Source organism: Chrysochloris asiatica, unplaced genomic scaffold, assembly GCF_000296735.1.
Source record: "Chrysochloris asiatica unplaced genomic scaffold, ChrAsi1.0 scaffold00041, whole genome shotgun sequence".
In the NCBI taxonomy this organism is placed as follows: Eukaryota; Metazoa; Chordata; class Mammalia; order Afrosoricida; family Chrysochloridae; genus Chrysochloris; species Chrysochloris asiatica.
Genome location: NW_006408559.1, coordinates 3,024,046 through 3,045,097, shown reverse-complemented (window position 1 = coordinate 3,045,097; position 21,052 = coordinate 3,024,046). Strand labels below are relative to the sequence as shown.

General features: G+C 48.1%; 1 protein-coding gene across 1 annotated transcript; it reads right to left on the bottom strand.

Annotated features, from left to right (window-relative positions):
• Positions 1-3,791: 3,791 nt before the first annotated feature.
• Positions 3,792-11,878, bottom strand: CPA1 (carboxypeptidase A1 (pancreatic)). The gene is made up of 10 exons (XM_006861138.1): positions 11,814-11,878; positions 11,369-11,450; positions 10,764-10,997; positions 10,487-10,588; positions 8,539-8,640; positions 8,250-8,360; positions 7,357-7,447; positions 6,554-6,753; positions 6,055-6,139; positions 3,792-3,979 (listed from the first exon to the last, which is right to left on the bottom strand). Exons 1-10 carry the CDS (start codon positions 11,876-11,878, stop codon positions 3,792-3,794), a joined length of 1,260 nt encoding a protein of 419 aa, XP_006861200.1.
• Positions 11,879-21,052: the final 9,174 nt, after the last annotated feature.

The window sequence follows — 21,052 nt, the reverse complement described above, 5'->3', positions numbered from 1 at the left end:
GTGTTCCCCTATCTATCTTGTTCTTCCACGTCCTCCCCCTTATTGTATTGCCCTCTCCAACACCCAAACTAAACCCCACCCCCAGCACCATTGTTGTGGTTACCTTATATTCCATTAATTCTTCCCTTCATTTAAGACAGTCTGCTTTATCCTGTAATCTACCTGACCTTCTCACCAACTGGATCGCTGTTCCTCTTTCACATTGTAATTGTTTTGATCATAGACTGACCTCCTAGATCCTCTGTTCTTTTAATTTTATTCTGTTCTTGACTCTTCCATTTGTTGATTGAGTTCAGAGTGATGCTGCCATGTATGTCATTCTCTAGTTGTTGTCTGTTCTTGTTGGTTCTCAGTCCACAGAACTTCCTTTAGGATGTTTTTCATAGCAGGTTGGCTTTGGCAAAATCCCTTAGCTTCTGTTTATCCTGGAATGTTTTGGTTACACCATCGTATTTGATTGACAGCTTTGCTGGGTAGAGGATTCTTGGTTGACAGTTTTTTTTTTTTTACCTCAAGGTTTTCTATGTCTCCCCATTGCCTTCTTGCCTGCATGGTTTCTGTTGAGAGATCCAAGTTTAATCTGATTTGCTTGCCTTTGTATGTTACACTTCTCTTTTCCCTAGCTGCTTTCAGGAATTTGTTCTTATCTTTGAATTTTGAAGAGCTTGATTATTATATGTCTTGGTGATTGTCTTTTAGGGTCTATTCTTCCTGGGGTTCGTTGAGCTTCTTGAATGCTTATCTATTTGCTTTTCAAGATATTAGGAAAATTTTCTTCCAGAAGCTCTTCAACTATCTCCTATGTGGACTTGGTGTGATTCTTCCTGTTCCGGAATGCTGATAATTCTTAAATTATTCCTCTTCATGTTGTCCAACATGTATCTTAGGTCTTCTTCAGATTTTTTTCATCCTTTTTTGCATTTTCCCTTCTATCTTAGTAATTTTGAGAGATTTATCTTCTAGCTCACTAGTTCTGGCTTTTATCTCTTCAATTCTACTCCTCTGTCCTTTCAGTGTATTGTCCATTTCTGATATTCTCTTGCTGTATCTATTTTATTTGATTGTTCCTGTAGTGTTTTCCTGGCCTTTTCCTTATTTTTCTCAACTCCATTGTATAGTGTTTTGATACATTTTATGATCATTTTTCTGAATTCCTTCTCAGGCATTTCCAAAGCCTGCCCATCTTCCAGTATGGAGTGCAGGTCTACTACCAGCTCATTTGCCTCAGTCACCTTATCTCATTTCTGGACATGTGCTGGTATGGTCAATGGCTTCTATTTTGGGGGCATATTCAGGAGTTATCTGTTGTCTTAATACTTAGATGGGAGTGTATTTTGATATTTTTTATGCTTCCTGATTGCCTCCAGGTAGATGTGATCACGAGATGGGCTTCCTTTTTCACTCTTCTTCCTGAGAAATTTCAAGATGCCACTGTTGTTTATTGTAACATAACTCAGGGTTTAATTTTTGGCCTATTTCCTTTTTAGTCTGCCTGTCCTGCTCCAAAATCTCCATTCAGGCCTTTTTCCTAGTGATAAACAGTTCAGGGCCAGCTGTGTCCATTTAGTTTTAAGTGGAAACTGTCACTTTTAATTTCTAGGAGATCTGTGCACATGCGTAGTAGAACCCTCCGGGGGTGGGGGTAGGGTGTCCACTCACTCAGGCACCCCCTCTAGTCATTAGAATGGAGGTGCGCAGACAGCAAGGGACCAATGAACTGATACCAAAAGAAAAGAACGTCCACACCTTTATCTCCCGTTTCTGTCAGGCATCCGTGGCTGCTCTGATCCTTCCCCTGCTTGGTCTAACCCAAGATGGCAGCTCTGGGAGCAGCTGAGCGTCTTGAATTAGAAAGCAATGGAATTCTTGCTTCTGCTACAAATTCCCCTAGCTGTAAGCCTTCCAACCTTCTAAATATTCCTTTATATGTGGTTCAGAGTTCTGGGACCATCCCCTGAGACTGCTTGGTATGATATTCTGTGTTGTTGCTGATGGAGCTCTTCACTGCACTTCCACCTAATCTACCATCTTGTTTGTTCTCAAAGTAGAGAGTTTTAGAGGAGGAATAATTTGGTGTCATTTTGTGTACGTGTCTTTATTTATTTTACAGAGAATGTCTTTGTTGTTAAATGCAGTTGAGCTGATTCTGATTTATAGAAACCCCATACAGGGTTTCTAAGGAGTGGCTGGTGGGTTTAAACCACTGATCTTGTGGTTCAGTCCAATATTCCTCCTACAGCACCACACTGCTAACTTAATATTTTTCTCTTACTAGCCCTTATTAAAAGATTGGATGATCTGCTCTCTACTTTAAAAAAAAAAAAAAAAAAGCTTGAAGGGAATATTTTTAAATCTTTAGATCATCTTTGTGTGAGATTAAAACACCATTTTATGTAGTATCTAGTTTTATGTATGGTTGGCCTCATTCTTTTTCTTGATATGTTTTGTAGCAAAAACAAGATAGGAAGAAAACTCCAAGATGAAATTCCCAGGGCCCCTTGAGAAGATAAAGCATTTTGACCATAAGGACATTTTGTGTGGGAAAAGCAAGCCAGTGGAAGTAGACACATTGTGAAACCTGGCCTGGCTGGTCAAGGGAGAGGGCTATCCTCATCCCTAGCCTCCCTGCTTGGGTAGCTACGAACCCACCCCACCCATTTCCCCAGTGACGGCTTTGGAAGTAACTCTGCCTCACGGTCATGTACTAAGATATTTAGAACAACCAAAAGGTAGAATGGTGATGGTGGTGTTTATGTGCCCTAGAGTGGTTTATGACTCATAGCAACCCTGTATAGGGTTTCCGAGGCTAATCTTTACTGGAACAGAAAGCGTCATCTTTCTCCTGTGGATCATCTGGTAGTTTTTAACTGCTGAACCTTTAGGTTAGTAGGCTACCTCGTAACTACTACGCTACCAGAGCTCCTTAAAAGGTAGTATATTGCTTTGTAAAAAGTTGGACTCCCCTGTGGACCAGGTGCTAGCCATCAAATGTTAATATCAACATCATCAATCCAAAGGAAGGAAGTGAAAATCTAGGAGCATGGAGGCTGTTGATGACCGGAGAGCCTTCCCCATGGGAAGTTCTGGGAATGGAAATGAGTGGTGGTGGGTGGGGATAGATGCTGTACAGTAGATGCAGGAAGGAATGTGGCAAACAAAAATCAACTACTTCCATCCTAAAGGCAAAGTCTTCATGATCTACTGCAGTTAATGGCAACCTGGGATTGACATGTGTTCTTAGTTATCAGTAAATGACTTAATTAAGCACAATTGTGTTCTTCTAAGTTAATTTCAGAGAGGGAGACTCTATTTTGTTTTAGAGAGGTTTGCTTTACTTGGCTTGGACAGCAGTGGCCACCAGACTTTTTCTATTTCATACTCTGTGTTATTGCTTTCATAGATGAATGAATGCAACTAGCCAGACTCTTGTGGAAGCTGAGTTCCTTGCCCCACTGTGGGGTGCCCACCATTTGGCTAACAGCTATAGCTGCTACTTATTACTAAGGTATGAATAAATCACCCCATGGAGGAGCTGTGTAGGATGGTCGAATTCAAACAGATGCCACTTGAGTACGGTGTCACAAGACCTGGGAATGCAGGGGAACGTAGGGGTCATCTCATCCTACCACCCATACGTTTTCAGCAAGGCTGCAGGGACTCAATCGCTTCTGACCCAGCTTGGAAAGGCAGACACACCACATGCATCCCACATGCAAAGATGGTTCCATGAGCACTCGGATTTTATTTAGTTTTCTGGGTGGGGCCAGCAAGGAGGATGCTGATGGGTCAGCTCAGTATAGGTGGTTCTTGGTGTAATCCATGATGACCTGAAGAGCCAGCCATGTTTCCTGGGCAGTGGGGATGATCTGTGCAGCTGGAAGCAGGAAGCCATAGCGCCCAGTGTCCCGGAGCTCAAAGGTGAAGGAGTACTTGATGCCCTGGTTGTAGGTCCAGTCAATGGTGCCTCCACTGGCCCGGTCTGGGGGAAGGACAAGAGCAGGGAGGTTGACAAGAGTTAACCACTTGGGAAACATTTACATGAGCTGCTATGCATCTGCTGTTGACCTCTCAAGAAACTCCTGCTGAAGGGTCCAACCCCAAGAGACCCAAAGAGGCTGACCAGCAGTGGTCTCCCATTCATTACGGGATACAAGAAAACTTCTGTCTCCTTCCCCAACCACTTGAATTAAGTCTCTAAATCAAACCAGGGTTGGTTCTTCTATAATTTGGATCTTCAGAGGAAAGTGCAAAGGGTCAAAGTCAAAGAAAAGGCCACTTAAATAGCCAAATAGTAGAAGCAACCCAAATGCCTGTAAACATGTTTGGATACACAAAATGTGGTCTACCCTTACAATGGAGTGCTATTTAGCCATAACTTCATAAGTGAAGTCCTGCTACATGCCACAACATGGGTGAACCTTGAAAACATAATGCTGAGTGAAACAAGGCTGACACAAAAGGACAGATATTGTAGGAATTTGTGTGAAATATCTAGTGAAAGGCCAATGCATAGAGATAGAAAGTAGGTTAATGGTTGCCAGAGGCAGAGAGAATGGGAAGTTACTGCTTTAAAATAAATAAATAAATAAATAAATTTTAAGGTCCTTTCTATTTTTTTTAAAAGGAGCCCTGGTAGCACTGTGAGTTAGGCATTGGGCTGCTAACCCCAATGTCAGTGGTTCGAATCCACCAACTTCTCCATGGGAGAAAGATAAGGTTGCCTGTCCCATAAAAATTTACAGTTTCAGAAAAACCCTCTACAAGTTCACTGTGCATCGGAATTGACTCCACAGAGGTGAATTCTATTTATGAGGAAACAGCCCAGGTTTGCAGTCGAAATGGGCCAGGGTGAGGGAGAAAGGACGAGAACAAGGGTTTGAACTTGAAACACAATGAAACACAACCATTGGACTCAACGTAGAGAGCCATTTCCAAAGAAGGTCCAGAAGCAAGGCCATGCTCGGGTATGATGGCACCACACCCGCACCCACCTACATCATGGGGTCAGGAAGTATATGAGGAGATCAATGCAACTGAACCCCAGCCCTTGTCCCTGGAGCCGCACTTCTACCTTGCAGTCCTCTCATCTCATGTCAGCTGATCCACTCGTTACCACCCCTGGGACCTGTAGTATCTGCCTCCATGACCCAACCAGCTAGCCCAGCTCTGGCCCTCAGTGATTGCAGCCTCTCTGGAGTCCTTCCTGTACCCAAGCCCACCAGCCACTTACTAACTGGTGTTTCTCCCTCATTCCCCACAACACGTGCCCAGACTTCCCCTCTCAGTGAGGCCTCCCCTGCAGCCCCATTCCCTTCCCTGCTCAGTCCCTCCATCCCTGGACCCCTCTGCCAGCTCGAGTTCTTTTCTCTGCACATGTGTCACCTAACATATCCTTTACTTCCTTGAAGTTACCAGCTGCTTCCCCGGCTATCAGGTCAGTTTCATGATCTTTGCTTATAAATGCACAACAATGTCTCAAGCATGTGAGATGGGGCCTGCTCAGAGGAGACACTTGACAGTTGTTGCATTAATTCAACTTTCACGTCATGCCCCTCCCAGCATGCTGCATTTCTAAGTAAGCTGGGAAATGATGGGGTAGGTTCTTTAATTATGGTGGCAGGTTCATTGTTAAGCACTGGACTACTCACCAAAAGGTTGGCAGTTGGTCATCTGCTTCCAAAAAATCCTAACCTTGAAAAACCTCCAAAGTATTGTTCAACTTTACACACGTGGGGTCACCATGAGTTGGGGTCAGCTTGACAACAACTATTGTTGTTGTTGAATCCCAGAAGAACTGGTGACCCCATCCATGTGTAAAGCTGGACTTAACCCCAAAACAAAGGAGAGAAATTCTCAGAGGAACCCAGGCATTTGTCTGAGTGAAGGTTATCAAGAAAGAGGCCCAGTGCAGCCCTCCACACCACTGAGCCACAACCAGGGTCGTACTCCTCAACCACACTCACAGATCTAGGCCCCCTTGGTCTCTTCCTCCCAGAAGGGACACTCCCTGGGCAGGAAGAGCCAGCCAATCTTCCTTGCAGAGCTACTACTTACAAATGGTGTGGATGATGCTGCCGTACTTGTACGAGGTCCCATACAGAGAAGCCAGAGCTGTCACTGCAGACTTGGCCAGCTGATCCTGGAGAAAATGCCAAGCAAGACCACTTGTCATGACCAGGGACACCAAAGGCTGGTCACTGGATAAGTGACCCAGAGCATGCAAACGATGGGCCACACAGGGACCAATCCCTGGTTCCTGGCAGCCCTGCCACCTTCTGGTCCCGTATGATGCCTACCAAGCACTTTCCTCCCATTTGGTCACCCCGGCCTTTCCCCCGCAGCTCCAAGGGCAGGACTACAAGTTCCAAATCTAGCCGCTGACTCTGCCATGTGACAGGGGTGATTCAACCATCTGTGTCTGCATTTCCCAAGCCCTTGGGGGTCCACAGGAGTGGAGACTGTAGGCACTTGTGCCTAAAGCAGGCCTCGTGGGTGAAACCCAGCCTGACCAAAGCTGCCTGGGACAGTAGGGGAGAAGTCTGGCAGTAGGTACCAGCTCGCTCTGGTCACGGGCCGGGTCTGTTTTGTAGCCAAAAGGATAGAGGAGGAGCTGAGAGTAGCTGTGGATGGAGATGAAGGCCTTGATGTTTCCGTGGGCAGTCACAAAATCTACAATGGACTTGACCTCTGGTTCGGAGTTGGCAAACCTGCCATGGTAGGTCTCTGTGCAGGGGTTGTTGCTGGCTCCGGCCACTGTGGGAAGGAGAGGGGCCATCAGCATTCCCAACACCCCACAGCAGCATCCAGCTTCCCGTTCCTGGCTGGGGGGTGGGGTGGGGTTTGGGAGGGCTGGCTCTCCCTGTGGATTCAGGTAGACCACAGACCACTTATCCTCTGGGGTCCTGCCTCCCTCCTTGGGCAGAGAGGATGACCATTCCCACAGAGGTGAGGTCTGCTCCTCAACCACATGGTTTGTACAGTTAAGTGACCAAGGAGGAAGGTGATGGCGGTGGTTATGTGCCGATTCATAGCGACCCTGAACACGGTTTCCGAGGCTGTAAATCTTTACAGGAGCAGATAAGCCTCATCATTCTCCCGCGGAACAGCTGGTAGTTTCGAACTGCTGACCTTGCAGTTCGCAGCCCAATTCATAACCACTATGCTACCAGAGATCCTTAAGGAGGAAGGAGTAGACATTATATGAGAAAAACCCTAGTTAGGTTTTCAGCTGGAGGGCAGCCTTTGCCCACCCTCCCTTCACTGCTGGTCCAGAAAGGGGCTAGAAGTAACAGAACAAAGGGCAAGGAGCCATTCTGGGTTGCCCCATATCTGCTCCTCAAATTCTACAGTGCTTACTTCCAAAGCCAGCATCCCAGTTCCTGTTGGGGTCCACTCCCACGCAAGAGGAGCCTGGTGATGGAGATCGCGTCTTACGCCACAAACGATTCTGCAGAACAAGATAGGATGAGTGTCAGCCATGTGTCCAGCACTCCACTCATTTGGGGCTCCTGCCTGGAGTGCAGTGTGGACTGGGAAAGGCTAGGAAGCTCCCTACAGAAGGCCACAACAAACACCCAGATCCAGAGCATAAGAGCAGGGACCACTTTTAGCTGGTGGGTAAGGAGGATTCGCAGAGGGGGCACGCAGTCTGTGGAGAGTGGAGAAGACCGTGGGATGGCATTGGGCCAGAAGGGCCACCTGGTGGAATGGGAAGGGGGTGTGAAGTGCCCTGGCCCAATTTAAATATCTTTACTGTCAAAATATAAGTCTCAGGAAGGTAAGGTCTAGAACGGCGATTTTCAACCAGGGACAACTTTACCACTCCCCTGGGAACATCTGGCAATGTCTGAAGACATTTTTGATTGTCACCTGGGGTACTACTAGAATCTAGTAGGTAGAGGTCAGGATGCTGCTAAACATCCTACAATGCACAGGACAGTCCCCATGACAAAGAATTTTTGTTAAGTGCCATCGAGTCAGTTCTGACTCAAAATGACCCTGTCTACGTTTTCCAAGGAGCGGCTGGTGAGTCGGAATCACCGACCTTGTGGTTAGCAGTCTTGTGTTCATCCTACAGCGCCACACCAGGAAAGAATTCTACTGCCCCAAACACCAATGGTGCCATGTTGAGGTGCTTTGGTAGAGGGGACTGGTCTGTTTGTCCCTTCCCTTGACCACTGGGAGTCAGCATTGGGGGTGGGTCATTTGTGGAACTCCTGTTTTCTTTGAGAATAGAAGAAGTCTTGTACCGTGGAGTGGGTGAAAGCAAAGCCATCAGGGTTGGTGACGATCTCCAGGAAGATGTCCATGTTGTTGAGAAAGTCTGTGAGACGATCATCCACTTGATAGTCCGACACAATCTGGTGGGGTCAGAGAGGCAGAGGGGGCTAGACCAGTGTCTGCCACATTAGGGTAATGTATACACCGCCCCGCAGCCCCCTCTGAGGTCACTGCTTTAGGGTGGGAAATGAGGGGCCAGGGCTTCTATGGACCTTAGATATCAATCGTCCTACCCCACCCTGACCATCCCAGACTTACCTTCTTTGCAAACCAGACCCCACTGGCCTGGGTGACCCACTCTCGGGAATGGATGCCTGTGTCTATCCAGAAAGCGGGACGGTTGTTCCCACCAGTGCTGAACTGAGGAGAAGAAACGGCTGTGGTCAGCTAGGCTTTGCTCTGATGGCAAGGTACTGAACCTGCTGCTGATCCATCACTACGTGGGATGATGGAATAAGGTCCAGCAGAACCTCTCACCTGACTTCCCGACCCTGCGCTGCCCTCTACCCACTGAGTTCTTTGTGGAAGATCATGTTATCGATTGAATTGTGTGCCCCCCAAATCCTGACCCTGATACCAATGTTTAGGCAGTGTAGTCAAGGAGCTCTGGTAGCGTAGTGGTTATGAGTAAGGCTGTTCGAAACTACCAGCCATTCCAAGGGAGAAAGATGAGACTTTCTATTACCATCAAGATTTACAGCCTGAGGAACCCTATACAGGGTCACTAGGAGTTGGAACCAACTCCACGGGGCACAGAACCACCAATCACCACGGTGGTGTAGTCAGAACCCTCCAGCTGCTCTGTGGGAGAAAGATGTGGCAGTCTACTTCCATAAAGGTTGTTGTTGTTGTTAAGTACTGTGGAGTTGGTTCCGACTCATAGTGATCCTGCACAGGGTTTCCAAGGCTGTAAATCTTTATAGGAGCAGAAAGCCTTATCTTTCTCCCGCGGAACGGCTGGTAGTTTCGAACTGCCAACCTTGAGGTTAGGAGCCTGATTCGTAACCACTACGCTACCAGAGCTCCCTTCCGTAAAGTTTACAGCTTCAGAAACTGGCAGTTCTACTGTGGCCTGTTGCTAAGTGCCGTCTACAACCCATAGGGTTGTATAGGGTTTCCAAGGAGCAGCTGGTGAGCTTGAACCACCGACCTTGCTGTTCAAACAACTTTGCAGTCTGACACATTAGCCCACAGTGCCACCCCAGGACACAGATTTACAGCCTGGGAAACCTGATGGGACAGTTCTTCTACTCTGTATTATACCGGTGGTTATGAGCAGGAATTGCCTGAAAGGCATTGGGTTGGGTTTGGGTTTGGGTGTTTATAATCCCATTTGGGAAGGGTTTTATTTGTTGTGTTGATGAGGCAATATTAGTGTGGGGTATGTTTTAAGCCCATCTTTTTTGAGGTAAAGAAAAAATGGTTGTACAAGCAACAGAGGAAGTAAGCAAAGATGGGGACATGAGATCCAAGGCCACATGAGATCTCCAAGGAGCCAAGACGCAGGATCTAAAAAGTGACAGGAACTGTCCTCCAGAGCCAACACAGAAAGAACGCCTTCCCCCAGAGCAAGGGTGGGAACGTCTGGCCCGTGGGCTGTGTAAGGCCCTCAAAACCGTTGGATCTGGCCCTTCCAAGCCATCACACTGTTGTTGGTAACTTTGAACCACTGACCTTATGGTTCAAACCAAGTCTGTGGTTCAGTGTTTTATCTCCCAGCGCCACAGGGTGAGTTAATTAAATGTTTGACCAAAATACAGCAGGTTAATTTTTCAGTTGATATTTTGGATGGCCCGCGAATAAGATTAAAAATTTTGGCAGGAAAAATTGTTCCCCATCCCTGCCCTAGTTCAAACTTGTAGCCTTCGGAACTGTGAGAAAGTAAATGTCTGTTTGTTAATGCTCCCCTTCCCCCACCTTGTGGTATTTCCATTACAGCAGCAGTAGGGAACTAAGAAAGTCACCAATATGACAACCAGAACTCACAACAGCTGTCGTAATGTGCCACATAACAGTCTATGTTGTGTGAGTATGTGTGTGTGTGTGTGTGTGTGTGTGTGTGTGTGTGTATATGCACCTAGGCCAACATGGAAGTTCACACTTTCCCAAATGTCTATTCATCAGTGTGTCCCCATGACCCAGGCTGAGCCACGGGAGCCCACACACCTGTGTGAGCGCTCAGTGGGTGCCTGTGTCCCTGGGTTACCTTCAGAACATAGATGGGGCGACCTTCGTAGGAGTTGCCAATCTGGATCTTGCTGACGAGCTGTGGATTCTCAGCCACGAGCATGTCCATGAAGCCGTAGATCTGAGATGGGAGAGGAAGGCAGGACCACCTTAATGGCTTCTGGGTATGCAGACGTCTCCTTTAGCAGCTCCCGTTACTCCAGCTAGCTGTGGGTCCTTTAGGCAGTGGTCCCCAGGGGGTGTATGCACAGGTCAGCCCCGGTTCTCCCCCCAAATTCGGCCAGCCAGTGGCTCACCTCCTCCAGGTTGTGGTAAGTGGCATAGTTAAAGTCGTCGGTGGAGCTAGCCCGTGTGTGGAAGGCATAGAGCTGCTCCTGCTCTTCATCAAGCAGAGACTGCACATCCTCAATCATTGTGGTATACTCAATCCCATGAGACTCCAGGAAGACCTTGACGGGCTGCAGACTGGGGAAGGGCACACGGATGTCGATGGGGGAGCCCGGCTGGGCCGGCCCACGCCAGAAGTCCAGCTGTGAGGAGAGAGTATGTCACAGGGGAGCAGTGGGGGAGAAGGCTAGGATGGGGGGGTCAGAGTATCAGGGACAGAGAGGGAAGGGGACACCTGGGAACCGGAAAAGGTCAGGAAGATCTAGGGGGCACTAGAGCAATCCTGCCACTCTTGTTCCAGGGCAGCAAGATTGTGGAACGGGGAGTTTAAATCAAGCCCCCACAGGAACCAGCACCCTGTCTCCTTCTGGGAGGCTGGGGAGACAGAGCTCAGGTGCCATCAGTCGGGGGTGGGGAAGGGGAGGGTGTGGAGGGGAGGGTTGGGAAGCTGTCTCAGGTGCCATCAGTCCGCAGGGGGAGTTGGGGGCTGGGAGGTGGTCTCCTCTTCCTCTACCTGCAGGTGCTCCAGGTCTTCCAGCTCATTCACCTTCTGAACCTGCACTTCATCAATGGCAGAGATCCGGAGCACCTGGTGCCTGGGTGGGGCAAGCGGAGACTGAGTGAGGGGACCCCCAGCCTCCACACTCTCCCTGGCAGGCCACCTGGAACTGAACAGAGTCTCCAGCCGGGGGTCATAGCTATGGAATCCTAGGTTCCCTCACCTCTTCTCTCCCCACAGTGGAGCAGCCAAGACACAGCCATTCCCAGCGTAGCGCCGCGCACCCACACACACCACCCCTGAGACCTCCCCTTCAGAGCTTCAGAGCACCCCATTTCTCTAGCACTCAGCATACTGTCCTAGAGGAACCTGGTCAGCCGGCCTGCCTGGCTGTGTTTCCATGTGTCCCTCTGTGTCCCATCTGTTCCATGGGAACACCCCCTCCTCTCCAGGTCCCTACCCCACAAAGTCCTCTTTGGCAAAGGCAACCACCAACAGCACACACAACACTACAAGGACCCGCATCGTGCAGCCGGCAGAGGGTCAGACTGAGGCTGGGGGAAGGTCCTGGGAGCCTTTTAAACCCTCCAGGCCTTAGGTCACCTGGCTGGGCCCAAGGTCTTTTTGTCCCTTTGCACCTGCGCCCTGTCCCATGGGTGAGAGTTTGAGCTCTGACTCCATCTCATTTCTCCTGATATCGTCAGGGAAAGGACCAGCTGGGAGATAAGCTAGCCAGGGTGGGGCTTAGGGCTGCACAGCTGGGACCCTGTAGCCCACAGCCTCAGGCAGGTGCCTGTGAATTGGCTGTATTGGTTGCTGACCAGGCAGCTCCTAAGGGCCAGGACTCAAAGCAACTCGTGGATCACAACTGAGGCCGCATGCAAGGGGTCCCCTTTCTCCCTGATGCCAGCTCTTCATTCTAGGGCCCTCTACCCCAATCCAGTCCCTGCCCTTCATACCGCAGCCCCCCTCTGGGACATAGGACACTGAGAAATCCCACTCCCACCTGGCCACAGCGACTGTGGGAGCCCCAGACCTCCCTCCAACCCCATAGCCTGTTGTTTATGCTGTAGCTCTCCTTCGGGATCAGGGCTGTCTTTGACGGGAATTGTAACCAGATTTCATCTGCCTGGGAAGTGTGGTGGTGGGAACCAGACCCAGACGCCTATTGGGACTGCACAGTATAGAAAAGAAACCGGAACTCCCAGAGGGGAGTTCACTCCGGCTCTGGATGCTGACCTCATTACAGAGCTATCTAACAGGAATCTGCGGGGTCCCTGGCTTTCCGGTATCACGGGGTCTGCACTGTGTCCAGGCCTCAGGCCTGGCCAATCACCCTTTCTGGTTTTCATCTCTTCTCTCTGCCTCCCTACCCTGCCTCCTACCTACCTGGCAGTCCTCCTATGCAGGGGAAGAGAGACCTTGTACTGTTTACATCCAACTCTACCCCAGTCTACCTACCACCCCCAATGACCCTTCGTGAAGGCCCTTCCTCTTCACACACTTTGCTCGTCTGCCCTCTGGGCCAAGGCCCACACTCACTCCCCCGGTGGCTCTCCACCTCACCTCTCTGCTCTTTCTCTGAATGCTCATTCCTGCAACCAACGCTCACATGCAGGGATGATGCCCAAGATCAACTCGTCCCTGATCGCGGGGAGCTCAGTCTCATGGGAAAGACAGACAGAACCTGCGAACACATGCTTATGCGGGTCATACAAAACTCTACCGCCAAGTCAGGATTGGACATCTGTCTGAGTTTCCTAGGTCTGTTGGAGCGGAAATACCACCAGTGAATGACTTTAAAAAACAGGAATGTATTTTCTCACAGTTCTGAAGGCTGAAAGTTCACATCAGGGTCTTGGCTGGTGTCTTCCGTGTTGGTGGCCCCAGGCGTTTCTTGATTCCTTGGCTTGTAGACATTCCTTAAGTAGGGTCTGCCTTTCCACTATGAGTGTGCACCTCTGTGCTTGTTCTGCCCTTGTAACTAAGAAGTGATTAGATTTAGAACCCATCCTACTAGGAAATGATCTAAATAACATAACAAAGAAACTGCTTTTCCAAGCAGGATCATATCCACAGATAAACACAGGATCCCACCACATTATTTGGTGGGAAGAGAATTCTATTCATAACAACATACAAGAGTTTGGTGGAAAGAAATGGCTGAAGGGAAGGAAGCCAGAGAAGACAGGAATGTCTTCAAACTGTGCTACAGGTCTACACACCTGTGAAGGAAGAAGGGAAGGACAGAGGATAGGTCGGATAGGTCAAGGTGACCCCTACTGGGGCAGCACAATTCTGAGAACCTTCCAGCCAGGCAGATGCAGAACTGCCAAGCTTGGGCTTGGAGAAGAGCCCTGCATCCCTCAGGATGGTCATGCTCCAGCATTAGCTGGGAATAGCCCATGGGCAGGAGCTCTGGTAGCATAGTGGCTACGAGTCGGGTTGCTAACCTTAAAGTCAGCAGTTTGAAACTACCAGTCATTCCACAGAAGAAAGAGGCTTTCTGCTCCTGTAAAGATTTATAGCCTCAGAAGATGTACAGCCTTGGAAACCCTAGACAGGGTCACTATGAGTCTGAACCGACTTCACGGCACACAACCACCACCACCACCAGCCCATCACAAACATGGTGGGGGGACCATGGGTCAGCCATGACTACCCTGCGGGAATCCTGAGCAACACATTTACTATGTTGTTGTTAGGTGCTGTCCAGACGGTTGCGACCCATAGCGACCCTGTAGAGGGTTTCCGAGGAACTGCTGACCTTGCAGTTCAAGCCAACTTTGCAGTCCTGTGCATTAACCCACAGTGCTACAACAGGACACCAGGATCAAGACCCAGCATTCTAGGCACATAAAGGTGGGCTTAAGGAAGACTTTACTGAAAGGATGACCTTTGGTCAGGTCTTAAAGACAGCACTGGACCAGAAAGAACAGCACAGGTCATCCATCACCCTGTTTAGTGCCGGAACACAAACTCCTATTTGTTCCTCCCTCTTTGTCTCTGGAGGGGTACATCTCCTCCATCAGGAGCTGTGTCTTACACATTCCTCACACCCCGCCTCCAGGCCTCATGCCCTGCAGTGTTTGCAAGCTTTTTTCATCTGCCCCCCACCAGGAAAGAAGATTTTGTAAGCTTTACTTTCTTTAGTTTGCATTAGGAAAACAATATTTCTCCTTCTCTTTCTGAGTATAATTTTGACTGTTTCACTCACACTACGCACACTACGCAGCCTGAGCCTGTACAAGTCCTTCAAGAAAAGACAAGTCCCCCTGGATGTGGGGGAGGTGGGAGGAGGAAAAGTGCCTCACCAAAGGAGCCTCCTTCTGCCTCCAGCCGGTGATGTAAGATGTTGAAGAGTCCAGAGCCCCCATGTTCTCACAAGGATGGAGCAGATGAACTCAAGGCTGCAGACTGAGATTAGGGTTGGGCAGGAAAGAAAAACAGTGACAGAGGAAATGGGGGGCCGAGGACGCTGAGCCAATCCTCTGGGCCCCTCCAAAGCACATCAGGAATGTGAAAATTACCTCTTTGTAAAGAGCCATTTCCTAGAAGGTAAACTGGGTCAGGGCACAATGGTTCAGCACTTGGCTGCTAACCTTTCAAAGGTCAGCAGTTTGAACCCACCAGCTGTCCCGTGGGAGAAAGATGGGGTCGTCTGCATCGCTAAAGATTACAGTCTTGGGACTCCTAGTGTGGCGTTGTAGGATAAGACTGCAAGGCCCATATGTACCAGTTGCTCCTCGGAAACCATAGACAGGGTCGCTATGAGTGGGAACCAACTCGATGGTACTTCAGAACATAGGGTCACTGTGAGTCAGAATTGACTAGAAGGGAATGAGTTGATCGGGGGCCAAGGGCTACTGCTCTGTCTCCCCACCCCATTGGTCCACAGCAAGGGCCAACATGGAGTCCATTAGGCTGAGAGCTGGGAAAGGGCTGCGAGTGCAGAGCTCTGAGAGCTCTTTTCACAAAGGAAACCATCTGGCTCTTCCAGAAAGCCTCTGAGTGCAAACACAGACGTGCCTTGTTTTTGTGTGTTTCATTGTATTTCTCTTTGCAGAGTCTGCGACTTTTTAAACTGAAGGGAACTCGGCCTGAGGCAAGTCGGTCAGGGCCATTTTTCTAAAACCGTGAGCTCACTCCAGGTCTCTGTGGCACATTTTAGTCATTGTCATTACATATCAAACTCTTCCAGAATGATAGTGCATACTTTATCGACCACAGGGTAGTGTGAACATAACTTTTATATGCCCTGGGAAACGAAAAGATCTTTGTCATCCATTATTTGTGGGAGCCATTTTATTGTGGGGTCTGGAACCCAGCCCACAATCCCTGAGGTGGACCTGTGGTAGCTTACTAAGTGCACTAACAGCACAGCCATCCATGGCAGCCCTGCCACCAGAGAAGTCACAACAAGATTTGTCAAAGAAACAGAAGGAGAAGCGATTCCCAGTGACCATACTAGGAACTAGAGAGCACAGTGAACAAGGTAGAATCTGGCAGAGAGCATGAATGGGGCAGTCAGAACAGCTGGACAAGATGCCAGCTGTCTCCCTTGGCGAGTGGGTTTAAGGCTGCGTATGGTACCGTTGTATGTTCAGGGAGTCAGTGTGTAAAAATTGGGGGCTTCCAAATGATGAGCCTTTTTCATTTCCCACCTCCTTCTGATAACAGCACCTCCATTTTCTCTTCAGGAAGGACAACCTCATCCCCACTGTGAGTCCATGATTTAAGTGAGCCTAGCCCACCTTACCCAACCCCCACACCAGGAATGGACCAACAGCCTCCTTTTCTTTTCTGAGCTTTTCAAGTTGAGTTTCTGTCATATGTCACTAAAGAAAAAGAAAAAGAAAAAAGCAATACAAAGTCATTTCCTAACTTCAGAAAATGTCAAAATGGGACAAGGACTGCCTGCCTTCAAAGAACACAGTGTCACAAAACCATTCTGTGATTTGGGGCAGGTCACTTCAGATCTCTGGGCCTCAGTTTTCATGACTATAAAATGGGGCAGTTAGAATGCTTTGCATGATCCATTCCACTGTGACATTTTATGATTCGAGGGCATTTGGATTTTTTGCCCTCAAAGAAGTCACAGCTATGGTGACCATTTTAGGGACAGTGATGAGGCTGACCAGGTCTGCAGGGAGGTCAGAATAGAGGGCTAGAGGGTCCAAGGGTTTGTGACAGGTAGTGTTGGCTGAGGGGGACCACACCCGGGAAGGCTGTGGAGGCTTGGAGAGAAGGTCTATCCAGCAACCTCCTTCAGGTGGGCTTCCATACCTGAGTGTCCAGGATGGCCTGCTTGTGGGTTTGCTTGCTTCGCTTTGACACTGCAGAGCTGACTGCTTACAGTGGAAAAGAGATTGAAGTTGTCGAAGATGTCATTTTACTTGGATCCACAATCAACACTCGTGGAAGCAATTGTCAAAAAATCAAACGACGTACTGCATGCATTAGGCAAACCTGCTGCAAAAGATCTCTTTAAAGTGTTAAAGAGCAAAGATGTCACTTTAAGGACTAAACTGCCCTTCATCCAAGCTATGATATTTTCACTCACTTCACATGCTTGCAAAAGCTGGGCAATGAATAAGGAAGATCAGAGACAAATCAGTGCATTTGAATTATGGTGTTGGCAAAGAATATTGAAAGTACCATGTCTGTTTTGGACGAAGTTCAGCCAGGTTGCTCCTTAGATAAGCAATGATGTCAAGACTTTGAATATATTATCAGGAAGGACCAATTCCTGGAGAAGGGCATCATGCTTGGTAAAGTGGAGGGTCAGCAAAAAGAGGATGGACCTCAATGCAATAAACTGACACAGTGGCAGCACCAATGGACTCAAACCTAATACGCTTTGGGCAGTATTTTGTTGTGTAGTACGTAGCATTGTTATGAGCCAGACCAACTCAACGGCACCTAAGAACATCAACAACTATGGTGTTTGCTTCCAAAACTGGAGGCCGAATTTTTCCTTGACGGAAGAGACAGCTGAAAGGAAAAGCACCCTAGCAAGGGTTAAAGGGGATAGAGGTAAATACTGCTATACACAATCCTGCAATAATGGTGTTCTACATGTACATTCACGGACAGGTACACAGACTGAACAAGTATGGGAGGGAGAGTTGGAATATACCCACACATATAGGAGAGTTTGACAGGGATATTTGCACTGGGGTATTTACCTTTTCTGCGAACACAACCATGAATGTGGTGGAGCATACAGGAGACAAAACAATGAAAACTTCTTAGGCATTACCGAGCACCTCGAAGCAATAAGTTGCTGGGCTTCGTAGTTTCAAGGGCTACCATGGTCAACTGGCATAACACAGTCTCCAGAGACAATGTTTGACATCCTACTTTAGTGAGTAGTGACTGTGATCTTAAAAGCTAATGAGCTATCATCCAAGGTGAAACTGTTGGTCTCTCCAAGTGTGGAAGAAAGAAGAGTGATGAAAATTGAAGATGCTTGGGATCAATTAATCCAATGGGTGAATGGAACACATGAACATCAGTCTCCATAACTCTGAGACCAGAAGAACTAGGCGCCCAGCTACCACTATCAACTGCTCTGAAAGGGAACAAATTCGAAAGTCCTGGATTGAGTGGGAAAGAATGTGGAACAAAACTCAAAATTAGAATAAAGACCAGGCTTATTGGTCAGAAAGAGACTAGAGGAAGCCAAGACGATAGCCCTGGACCACTCTTCAGGTCTGGAACAGAATTCAAACCTCATGGCCCAATTTTCAGCCATGAAGTAGCTAGGGATATAGAGGGGACAACAACACTAGTGAGGTGTGCTCACCATGGAATGGTCAGCCATTCAAAGTCAAAAGAGCAGTATTTACCTAAGGTCAAAGTTCAGAAGGGATGGGAAGGAGGGTGCAATGGGAATAGGAACCACAGGCAGGAAATGGGGGCAACAATCATTGAGATGAAAGAAAGTGTAGGATTTGTTGAATGTAAAACTGATGATCTGCTCTGTCAACCTTCACTCGTTTCACAATGAAAAGTTTTGTGTTTTTTTTAAAAAGAGAGAGAAGCCTTCTAGTGGGCCTTCAGGAAATGTCCAGTCAGAGCCTACGTCCCAAAAGGGAGGTCTTCGGAAGAAGGAGAACTAAGGAACCACAGTACAAAGGGAAAGTGAGGGGTGCGTCTTGATGAGCCCAAGAGAAGAGTTGGGGAGCACTTGGGGAAACAAGCAGACCCAGTGACAGGAGAATAGGCATAGGGTCAAGCCGCCGAGAAGGGCTGCCTCGTGAAGGAACACGAACCACCAGCCCCAGCAACAGGGACAGCGGCCATCAGTCTGTTTTTATTTCCCACATTCGATTCCCTTTTTGTATTCCCAAATCTTCAGTACAATTTTGTCAGATGTTACCCCCTGGTCTTAGCTATGTTTCACAAGAGAGAGATGGAATAGAGGGTGGGGGTCACAGAGTGGATGAAGTTGTTTAGGAGCGAGCAAGAAGTCAACTGCAGGTCCTGGGGCAAGAGGCTATAGAGGACAAACCACGTCACTGGGGAACAGGCTCTCGTTCCCAAGAACTGTCAGGGAAGATGTCTGAAGAGGTCTGGAATTGTCTTTCATGAAACCCTCTGGAAAACATTACTGTCCCTGAGCTCCAGTTGTGGCCCGTCATGTTAGGACCAGGCAGGAGGAGGCCGGCAAAGCAGTGCTCCATCCCAGGCCCACAGCAAATAGGACAATGGGTGTTGTTCTTAAGAGCTGTGAGTCGGTTCCGACCCATAGCAACCATGTATCAGGTTTCCAAGGAGTGGCTGGTGAGCTTGAACTGCCAACCTTGCAGTTCAAACTGACTTTGCAGTTCAGTGAATTAACCCACAGCACCACGCATACATCTCAGGAAATCCCAGGAACAGTCTGCTTGCCAAAACCACTCCTCAGAGTCCATTTCAGCAAACACCAGGACTGCCCATTCCCCAGCATGCCCAGGAGCAGTCTGGGGAGCCTCAAACAAGAATCAACAACAGAATCATGTTGGATGGTGCTGACCAGACAGCAAAACACGGCTCACTGGACTCTCAGCCCTTACTGAGGGGCTCCCAGGGCTGCTTGTTTTACTAAGGGGAGTTTTAAATTGTGATTATTTTTCAGTCCAGCCATGTTTCTCTCTGGCCCTGTCTGTCATTTGAGGAGAGTGGGGAAACTTAATGACACCTCACCCATCTCCCTAAATCTCGGGCACCAGCTGGAGGCCCCTGACCCGGAGTCTTGGCCTCGGGTTTGCGCCCACACCCACGTCTTTCACATTCCATGAGGTCGCTGGTTTGTTTTTTTAAGAAAGCAATAACCGAAACACACTAGCTGAGGTTCTTTATAGCCTTCCATATGTGTAACTACTCTTTCTCTCTTCAGTTTTTCCAATGTTTCTTTTTTATTTCTTTTAAATCAATGCTCATAAATTTTACTGGTGAAAAGGATGAAAAAACACACCTAAAAAGAGCAGTTGGTTGGGAAAAGGAAAAATAAAAGACACCAAGCATAATGGGGGAAAAACACAAAAACAAACACACAAAAAACAGAATACCTTTTGACCATATCATACCGAAGAAAATAGGAGGGAATGTCAGGTTTCAATAAATAGAGATTATTCTGTGCTATAGTGGTGTGGTGCTGTGTGATAAAGCATTGCAAGGTTGGTTTGAATCACAAGGTCAGTGGTTCAAACTCACCAGCCGCTCCTTGGAAACCCTATATAGGGTCTCTATGAGTCAGAACCGACTCAATGGCGCTTAACAACAGCAACATATTTATTACTTGCAAGTCCGAGACTTGAGTTTTATTATTTGATGTTATTTTTATTGAGGTAAGTATATAGGTAACAAAACATTCCCCATTTCTACAAACTACAAGGTGCCCCTTGGTTGGGGGTAAAGATGGGGAGGGCGTGGTTTTATCTGTCTTTCAACCATTAGGGCCATGTGAGGCCTCGCACAAGTCCCAGGACTCAGACATCTTCAGTCTTTTTAACTGCAAAATGAGGGGTTTGGATGAGAGGTGTTGAAAAGGCCCTTGCACCTGGAAAGTTCTATGGCTTTATGATTAAGTCACTTGAACTAGAACAAAGGAATGATTTCTGAGGCACCTTTAGACCCTTCCTCCCTCTCAAAGAAGCTGCCTTCCCAATCTCCAGTCCCCCCTTCATTGTTACCCACAGATGGTCACCTTTCTATTGAGCTAGCAATATGCCTGCTATAGTGCAATTTCTCAGCCAATCTGGAGGCTCAGTGTGACAATATGACACAGTTCCAACCAATGAAGTCCATGGATAGGTCTTCTGGAAAGGCTCTTTAAGTGAGGCCAACTCAGTCACCTCACATTTGCCTTTTGCATGTCCTGCCTAGAACTCAGTAATTGTGTGATGAAGGTGGAGCGATCATTCTACCACTGGAGGTCAAAATGAGGTCTGAGGGGCAAACCCTAACAGACCCCAGGGTCCTGGTTTCCCAGTACATTAAGTCACTGAACCAGTCCTGAACCTCAAGATTTCTTGTTGCATAACAAGCGCCCCCTCCCAAAAGGTGGGTTTCTCTTACATCCGTCTACACCAGGTTTTAACTGGTACTGAAGCTGAAGAAGAACAAATATTGAGTAGCATAGTGGTTATGAGGCTGCTAACCTCAAGGTCAGTAGTTCAAAACTACCCGCCGTTCCACAGGAGAAAGATGAGG

Excerpts from the sequence above, each read along its gene's own strand:
- CPA1 (XM_006861138.1), bottom strand. The coding sequence starts at position 11,878 with ATGCGGGTCCTTGTAGTGTTGTGTGTGCTGTTGGTGGTTGCCTTTGCC. Across the intron at positions 10,589-10,763 it reads CTTACCACAACCTGGAGGAG|ATCTACGGCTTCATGGACAT; the intron begins GTGAGCCACTGG and ends CTCCCATCTCAG. Across the intron at positions 8,361-8,538 it reads GGGTCTGGTTTGCAAAGAAG|ATTGTGTCGGACTATCAAGT; the intron begins GTAAGTCTGGGA and ends TGACCCCACCAG.